The sequence below is a fragment of the Eptatretus burgeri genome, chromosome 2 (assembly GCF_056783735.1).
Source record: "Eptatretus burgeri isolate ZD-2024b chromosome 2, Ebu_testis_v1, whole genome shotgun sequence".
NCBI lineage: Eukaryota > Metazoa > Chordata > Myxini > Myxiniformes > Myxinidae > Eptatretus > Eptatretus burgeri.
In genome coordinates this window covers 90461131-90471040 of record NC_140962.1, presented here as the reverse complement: position 1 = coordinate 90471040, position 9910 = coordinate 90461131, and the positions used below count along the sequence as shown (strand labels likewise).

Genomic DNA, 9910 nt, shown 5'->3' with positions numbered 1-9910 from the left:
AGAAGAAGAAGAAGAAGAAGAAGAAGAAGAAGAAGAAGAAGAAGAAGAAGAAGAAGAACAACAACAACAACAAGAACAAGAAGCAGAAGAAGAAGAAGAAGAACAATAAGAAGAACAAGAAGAAGAAGAAGATGATTAGTTAGAGCCTCGGCTCCTTAATCTTGTGTTTTTATGGTGAAATGTCACCAGGAAAAAAAATCACAGAACCATCGCAAAGCATCCATAAATGAGAATATAGATAAATGAAAATAAATAAAATGCATGTGAGTGACCCGAGACAATGGGCAAGCCCGGTTCGTATGCTTACACACGTGTAAGCATACCCTACTACTGTGTATATATATATATATATATATATATATATATATATATATATATATATATATATATATATATATATATATATATATATATATATATATATATATTGTTTGGATATATATATATTGTTGTTGTTGTTGCGGATTGTTGTTGCGGATTCGCGCCCGCCGGCGTGCTGACGGCCACGTAACTCGAATCGCGGCACGTCGCCCACCGGACGGACAATCCAGTCGTGACCCTCGCGGACTAACGCCGGGAACCAGTCACGGGTGGACCTTTCGGTCTCACCGCGATCGAGCCAATCGGCCCCCGCGTGGGATAGGGTTGCTCGCCAAATTCGACCTACCTAAGTACCCACACGGAGGGTAGACCGGGCGATCGCACCTCGCCGCAGGTCGACTTCGGACACGGGCCACTTAAGCGACCCGCGGCTAATGCGGCTAATGCCACTTAAGCGGCTAATGGCGCCCCGGGCCCCCGCACCAAGCAGGCGCACCCGTGCCCACTACGCTATCCCGGCCCCCCATGGACCCTTGGCCTACCACGGCCGACTAGCCTGGTGCCCGGGGTACCCACTCAGCGATACTCACCTTTCGCAGCCACGCTCCCAAGCCCGTCAACAGGGCTCCTGCACCCCTCCAAATGGGTCTCGAGCCTACTTTCTCACCAACAACAAAACGACCTCCATTTTTCAATTTGACTAACCCCCTAAACTCACTTTATACTGACCCCGGGGTCCCTTGGGCGGGAGTCACTCCTCCCCCCAATCACTCATCGCACCATGCATTCCCCATTCGCTCCACTCACACAGACCCGCTGGCCTCACTCACTCAAAAAGTACTCACCTCACAACTCACCAACACACACACCGCTGAACTCTGCCATCCTTCGATCTGCATCCCCTAACTAACTCGTGCTCCCACGTCGTCCCTTAAACTATAGCACGTTCCTTTTAACCTACGTAGCTAAGCTACGTCCCCTCTACACATTCACAAGTCTGTCCATGTCCTCAAATAAATCATTTTATTTCCCAACCTAAATCTGGCTACAATCCCTCTAACTAATCCATTCCACAGACTCCATGAGGACTTACCCCTGCCCCATGGAGTCGGTCTAGCTAAGCTAACCCTTCCCCCTAACTAGTTTCCATCCTGTGCCCAGGTCAAGGAGGTCTTCCACCCCTTGCCCAGGAATCCTGTGCACCCGAAAGTGAGGCTTGCTTTTCCCTTTTTTTTTTTTCATGCGCATCACCAGCGCGGCAACTCGCGCACTTTGCACCTGCCCGTGACGTCATGCAGCTGCACGTGTTCCTCGTCCCTCCTTGGACGGTACCATCCGGCAGAGATACCCCTCCTGCCGGATTCCAACCCCACGTGCAGCCATGACGTCACCGTGCGCATAAAAAAAAAAACACAAGCCCCACGTCTCGAGGGGTTTCCCACGCGAACACATGTGCTTTGCCCGTTGGAGCTTAACACACACGATCGCGTGGAGAACCCGTCCGGTCCAAATCCGTAGTCCTGCCTAAACTTTGTCCGTCCGCGGGATCGGCAAATCCACCGCTGGCGTTTCCGGACCGGGACTTCACTCTCGCAAGCGAGCACGTGGCGGTCTCGTGCGTTGCACAGCACGAACCGCGTGCTCACTGCTGGGTGAACCCGGCACGGTCCCCGAAACAACTACAGCCGCTACTCGGCTTTCTTTCTTCTGTCGCCGTCGTCGCCATTCGACCCACGCACACCTGCGTGTTACGACGCACACACTCCACTCCATTATATTCACACGGGAGACGCGGCTGCGTGCTCCCGCATGCCGACCGACATCTCCCTCACATACCGCTCTCTCACACACACGGTCTCCCTTGCATACGGCCGTTCACTCACGCGTTCCTCACTACTCACACAAACCATACTACTTACACACGCGGGGGCACTCACCCGCGGTGCCTCATCCACACTCCGTGCCTCACTCACACACGCGGGGGCACTCACCCGCGGTTCCTCACTCATACTGGCCGTTTCATCCACACACACGGCCTCACTCACACTCCGTGCCTCATCCACACACGCGGGGGCACTCACCCGCGGTTCCTCATCCACACACCGTCCCTCACTCACACACGCGGGGGCACTCAACCGCGGTGCCTCATCCACACACGGCGTGCTGGGAAGCACGTACTCTGGCACCATCGCCACCACACCACTCACACACGGGGTCGCTTGCACACACGGGGACGCACTCACACCTTGCTCCACACACACAGGGACAACCACACTGGGGATTCGTGTCCCCACAAGGATCTCCGGGGCCTCTATACCCCCCAAGCTCTCCAAGCACCCGTCCACAGCACTCGTCCCCTCAACCTCGCAAAGCACGACCGAACTCACCTGGTCGTGACTCGCCTCAAGGGGGCATACTCCCTCCCCTCGTTCCTGGAGGAGGCCATCCAGGTGCTCGCACTGGGTCCCCACACGCTCCGCGAGCTCACCCCCATTATCCTCCACTACCTCCGTGTGTGTGTGCGTCACTTACCCCGTCTTCATCGTGCAGTCTCTCCTCTATTTTTTTGTCTCCCGTGTCTCTATACATTTATAAGTTTCTGTTGTCGTCACCTCGTGTCTCGTCTCACACGTTTTGGTCTCCCCATTTAATTTTTCCCTTTCGGTCACAGTCACGACCCTCGCCCAACACGCCCCCCGAATTATTTTTTTACCCGCCTCCACCGCGGGCCTGTCAGCCGTTGCACCCCCTTCCAGCTCGTTTGCTCCCACACGTGGAGTCGCCATTCCCAGCTCCCTGGTCACGGCCTTCATGCCCGCCTGCAGACATCGGCCCATGTTCTGCGTCTCACCCCGCAGCTCTTTCATTTCTTCCTTCATGTTTGCTTCCATTCCGTTTATTTGCTGTGTATTCGCATCCATCCTCGTTTTTACTTCGTCCATTTGCTTGTTCATGTTCGCATTCATCTTCGCTGTCATTTCCGCATTCATTTGTGCCAGCATGGTGAATAGCTGGGCCATGTCGGGTGCGCTTGGGTGAGTCGTTTCGGCAGGGGTCGGGGAAGGGTTTTGGTGGAGAGGGGGAGGGGAGGTGTCATACACCGCAGCCGCTGCCGCACCCATTTCGGGCTCTGGGTTCAGTTGGGCGAGTTCGTTTTCCTGTACAACCAACATTTCCTGCACGGGGATTTCATCCTGAGCCATGGATTCTACACATTCTACATCCATTTCTAATACCCCCGGCTCCCGCTCGCCTTGAGACGCCATCTTGCTTCTCGTGAAGGGTTAATTTCGCTCGCTCGTAATTTGGAGGGAATCGGGGGTCGCTTCTCTCACCCCTGGACCGATTCCCGTGAATTTAGCTGGAGACAGGAGAGCCCGTTTTCCTGTTCTCCGATACCAGTGCCGCGAGGAGGGCGATGAATTTGTATCGCACGACCTGACACCAGTGTTGCGGTTTTCGCGCCCGCCGGTGTGCTGACGGCCACGTAACTCGAATCGCGGCACGTCGCCCACCGGACGGACAATTCTGTCGTGACCCTCTCGGACTAACGCCGGGAACCAGTCACGGGTGGACCTTTCGGTCTCACCGCGATCGAGCCAATCGGCCCCCGCGTGGGATAGGGTTGCTCACCAAATTCGACCCACCTAAGTACCCACACGGAGGGTAGACCGGGCGATCGCACCTCGCCGCAGGTCGACTTCGGACACGGGCCACTTAAGCGACCCGTTCCGTACTATCGGGATAACCGAGCGGTGTTATCGTCGGCCTCGACGGTTCGATTAATTATCGGGCGTATTCAGCCCTCTACCAACCCCCCACGCGAAGCAAGATGAGGATTCAACGAGAGAAACGACGAAGCGAAGCGGGAAACAGCCCAACATAAAGCACATTTATTCGCGATGAACGGAAAGCACACATATACAATTCCACCAAAAGCACATAGAAGGAAAAGAAACACAATGCAATTTTACACAAAAAGCAAATGTAAAAGCGAAGACACAATGCAGAGCTAATACCGACTACCGAGCACACGGCAACACTTATACAATTCTACTTCACAGACGGCGCCGACAACACATACCCAAAACCAAGAAAAAGAACACCCTCAAGGATGAGGCGGGCCTGAGGCCGAGACCGGGTCGGGCCTACCCGTCTGGTGATGAGACGCGGAGCGGCGATGGTGCCTCAACTCCGCGGGCCTCGCGGACAGTGTCTGGTAGGGGGTGGGAAAAGGGGCCCCCTTGGTCGCACTATCTCAGCGCGGGGGGAAACAGGAGGGGGTTGCTGATGCTCGGGGAAAGGAGGATTTTTACTCTGTCTCGAGTCCCGCGACGAGCGTCTCCACCTCGACCAGGTCGCGCCGTCGGCCTCCCAGGTGTGCAGCTCCCGGCACGACGCGAGCACCCCCTCGTCTGCCTTCGCCGCCTCTCCACAGCTCCGTCCTCTTCGCTCCGACTCCAACGCACACGACGACGACGACGACCAACAACCAACGACCAACGACCAACGACCAACGACCAACGCTTTTCTGACGAACGCAGCCGCTTATATAAGCCCCGTGGCTTCGCCTTTGACCCCCTGCCTTCGACCTTTCACCTCGCTCCCCATTGGCCCGAGAAAAAGTGGGCGTGAATGCATTTTGATCCATGAATTTGCATATAGCGACCGCCCTCCAACGCCCTGGAGGCGGGGCCAAATCGCCCCTCGCTCACCGATTGGACGGCACAAAAGTGGGCGTGTGTCGTTTTTGATCCGTTTTTGGAGCGGAAAATCCGTGGTTTTGTACACGCTGTTCGGCGCGCGCCCTGCACGAGTCCAATACCGGTACCCACAAGCGGCGCAAGAACGGTGGCGATGCGACGGTTGCGAGGTGTGACGGGAAAGGTCGTGGCTGTTGTGGTGAAGCAGCGTTGTGGTGGGTGGTTGATGTTGTGACGACTGTTGAGACGCAGTTGGCGGTGGTAACAATGGCGGTTGGTCCAAAATAAAGATAGTAAAAGAAAAACGGCTATCCTGAAGAGTCGCAGCACGCATGAATGACATTTATTCCCTCTAGACAACGGGTTTGGGCCTAACTACACATATACTTACGGAGATATCTCACCTAAGGGACCTGAATGGTGGTTTGCGAATTTGGTAACCACAACAATATATATATATATATATATATATATATATATATATATATATATATATATATATATATATATATATATATATATATATGTAACCAATGATATTAGTCAAATAATTTACCTCACTAAAATAATTAATTATTATTATATTGGTGTGGGCTGGGGGAAGGGTAAGAAGACCACAAGGGGGGGGGGGAAGCTATCTTGGCTCCCACCAGCCTCCCCAGAATTGTAGGCCGTTGCACACGGATAATTCCATGATGTGATGGGTTGCTTAATCGACCGTGGACATCAATAACTCAACCGCGTGACTTAGGGTCCTCCTGTCTATGGGTTAATCAGGTTACCTAATTAATCACGTGATTTAATTACCGGGGAACATGCCCTCAGTATGCCTTGTCCGAACCGGATCACTCTACCGGATCAAATCACTTTACCGGATTGGATGCAGTCGAGCGACACTGCCAAGGACGTACCGGTTAAAAGGAACAGATCTTTGGGAATAAAGTCCCGGCTAAGCTAGGATTCAGACCATGCTGGATCAATGAAAGAAACCACAAAAACGAGAAGGGAACATTCCTAATAATGATTTTTTTCAGGCAACTTACAAAAGGGGACACAGAGCAGACTTAATGCAAAAATAATAACAATAATAATGATAACAATAACGATCTTCTCCAGTCTTACTTAAGTGGACAGGCACCAGGACAAACACGCACGCACACACACACAGACACAGAAAACCCGATGAAGAGAAAGTATTGAAACAAGAAGGGAGAGGAGTTGAGGCTACGATCTCGTTACCTTTGTACTTGATTGCACAAACGCGCCACCAATACGTTTCTCCATGGTGCAGTGCCCGACAGCTGGTGCATCGTCTCTGGCTTTAGTAGCGCGTGTAGAGACTGTGGGCGTGAAGGAGGGGCTTGAGTGGAGAAGGGGCAGAGTCCAGAGTGTGTGGATGGAGTGGTAGGCAGGACCAGGTAGGCGGGTGGGGTCAACGTCATGTAGGCGGAGATGAGGAGGTGGAGTCCAGGCAGCAGGAGGTGGGTCGTGGCGATGTCGGGCAGAAAGACGAGCGCGAGAGCAAGGCAGAGGGACTGCCCAACCTTTATAGGATTCGCAGCACGGGGTGGGGGCCACTCTGAAGCGAAGCGTCATCACCTGAATCGGGTGCCCCAATTGGCCCCGACCCCTCACGCGGCCCGCTAACTTTGGCCGGAAACTGCAAAACTCCATTTCCGGCAAGGTCATCCCAGACAGCGAAAATATTCCGCTCCGACCCCACGACATGACACAAATCGTCCACACCGAACTTGGCGCGCGAATCTTCCCGCAAAAACCTCCAGGCCATGCCCTGGCAACCGGCTGAGCGTCCCGCATGCCCGCTCGGGTCTCCGACTGGCGCTGATCAATGCGCTTGCTCCGCATGCGCCAACGTGGCCTGCACTGTACAACATTCCCCTGCTCGATCGCAGCATCGCTGGCCGTAGAGTCGAGAAGATGTTCACCATTCATGGGGAATTTGCTGCTGCCCGCAAAGCCCGAAGGTACTTGTTGTGGATAAATCCATGCATGTTTCGTGCAGTACGCGTGGATCCACCATGGCCCACGTGGTCAGTGCTCGCGTTCACCCGGTTCTGCGAGCATGTGCGCGGGGCGAACACCGATACGTGTCAGATATTGAGGAAATACGATACAAAGTCACGAGCAGTGCATTCGTGCCCTGCTTTGTATGATAACAAAGTCACGAGCGGTGCATTAGTGCCCTGCTTTGTACGATAACAAAGTCGCGAGTGGCGTACGTGTCTGCCTTCGAGCACATTCCATATAGTGCGCTTGGTTCATCCATTACACACGTAGCCAGCGCACGACTCTGCTAGCGTGTGCGTGGGGCGAACACCAACATGTATCAGATATTTGGTTGAAAAGGAACGCGCCGCTTTCACTTCGCACACTCACATCCCGCCCAACGTGGCGTGGAGTCGCCTTTATCGGCCTCTGTACACGTTTCGTGCAGCGTGGTCATTGTGCTGGCTGTGTTTCCTGTGTTGTGAAAAACACCATTCGTGCAGCCTCTTAAGAGATATTCATTCGTATGCCTTTTTAATGCAACCGGCAATCTTCCCCAGATTATCGGAAGCTCGAGTCGATAATCCCGAACTGCCAAGTGCACTGTATGATTCGCCGCATACGTTGGGTTGAGTGCTCGCTTGGGAACGGGCGCTCTGCAATGTTAATGCTCACGCATCATCGTTTCCTCGCAGCGGCGCTGCACGCACTGGCCTCCGCGAGGACCCATCTCACAGCGAAGGGCGTACGTGATTCAGATTTTCCTCAGGAATAATCAGAAAAGAAGAGTAGAAATTAAATGAAGAAAAAAATGATGAAAGCAAACATAGCTATGAGATCATCACAAAGCACACCCGTTGTCCCGCTAGACAAATGGAAGGGACTATCTACACGTATAATAATGGAATAACTGTCTTGGGACCACTATCTGTTGGATGCATGCGGTTCCGAGAATCGTAACAATATCAAGTGGGATGCAATAGGAACTTGTTCACATGAAAACCAACCAAACTTAAACAAAAGGTGACAATAGAGTCTAATATAAAGACATTCTCACAAGACCTGATCAAACAATCAGCCAAATATCTTCTGTTTAACATGACGGAAAAAAAACCTTCTCAACACGTTCTACAAAATCATCCTTCACTGAGCAAATTTTTACAAATCTTAGTAGCTGAGATGAAAAGACATTGTAACCCATTTTAATTGGTACATTGTTACCTGGAAAGGTGTACAAGACTACCGGGAACCTGAAATCATCAACTTTATGATATGCACTTGTACTAAAACTATTCTGTCCAACTCTAACCAAAACATCCAGATATGCAGTAACTGTACAATCAATACCATTCCTGTTTACAATCAGGGATTCTGGATAAATCTTGGGAAGCTGCACATCAAAACAATTATAGTTAACCACACAACTATTATCGTTATATATCGACATGTATGAGATAATATTTTTAGCTAATCCTAATTTTCTCTCCTTCATCAGTTTCTGCGTGAATGAAAATTCACAGAAAATGAGAAAAATGTTCACGAGTCGGGGGCTGCAATTCCCCCCCATGGGAATACCCTTAACCTGTTGAAACATTCTCCCACAAAAACACACAAAAGTGTTAAATTAAATAAAATTACCAACATCCTTATACTTCTGATTATCAAAACAATTAAAACTTGAGTGTTTATTTTGAGAAAAGAACGCTCTATCAAACCTGACACATAAAAACTTATTAAAAGAGTTTAAAACCTTGTCAATCACTTTGAAGAGTGAATCCCTCACTAGTACTAAATCCAAATTTGTGTATAAAGTAAAAAAAAAAAATCAAAAACTTCAACTCACTTGATATTGAGGTATCTAATCTTATCTAAGAACTCTAAAGAAGAATTAATGTTCCAAAAAGTTTTAAAACCAGAATTATTCTCAATTGTTAAACAATATTTCCTGAACTGTTCCCTCACAACTTGTAAGCCTGAGATAACTATAACCGATAACTGTTTGGTGGAACACTGCCTGGCACCCCCTATAACCCCCCCCCCCATGTATACATATTATATTTATATATACACCTTATAGAAAATCAAAATCATCTTTATAACTTTGGAATCAATTGCATAAATCAGATGAGACTTGTTTATGATTAAAAATGTGTTCCATAACAATGATCAGATGTCCTTTTTCTGCAGGGTTTACAAGATAAAGATGGTCATTCACAATGAAGAAATAAAAGGGATATGGTATTCGATATTCGGGTCAGGCCATTATTAGGATTATTAAGCAAATGATCAGAACAAAACCAAATAGGCCAACAAACTTTACCAACCAATGGATTCATGATTAGAAAAATAACTCAAAAGCAACCACACCTATTATACATGCCAAAATCTTATTTTATTTTTCTACAAATCTCTCTCTTGGACTGTCACAACTCACAAATCAAATCCCAAACACAATAGGCATGGCAGGCTGACATGACCTCAGTCGTTTCCGTGTCTGTTAACGCCCAGACGTTGAGGAATTCCATTTGCCCCGAGTCAGGTTGTGATGAGTCATTTCTGCCAAGGTACCCATGTAGAGAACCGCCAACTGAGGAGTGGTTTCAGAGGAATGTCATAATAGAGATTAGGGAGATGTGAAAATTTTATACATGTTGTATAATCAATCCTACAAGTGCTGCAGAAATATAAAGCCAATGCCCAAGACAGCAATATATTTTTGCCAGTTTGCTGCATGATCTGAAATTATCATTCTTGAAGAGTGCATCACCATAAAGCTTGTCATTTTAAAGCGTTTCACCACGATACGAGAGATATAGTCAAGAAAAGAACTACAAACACAATGAGTTTTTTTATGGACAGCATGCCCACCTTTTTTCTTA

General features: G+C 49.7%; 1 protein-coding gene across 2 annotated transcripts in view; it reads right to left on the bottom strand.

Moving 5' to 3' along the window:
• The window catches only part of LOC147032541 (uncharacterized), a 38062-nt gene extending 28539 nt beyond the window's left edge, over nucleotides 1-9523 (bottom strand). Inside the window, exon 1 of one of the 2 annotated variants that reach the window (XR_015055221.1) lies at nucleotides 9466-9523. Coding sequence is in view for 1 of the 2 variants with exons in the window: in XM_085870276.1 (XP_085726402.1) it covers nucleotides 6264-6977 (714 nt within the window). In the remaining variant the exon portion in view is untranslated. Of the gene's footprint in view, nucleotides 1-6263; nucleotides 9041-9465 lie in introns of those variants that run through there. The other variant, XM_085870276.1, reaches the window with a different exon arrangement.
• Nucleotides 9524-9910: the final 387 nt, after the last annotated feature.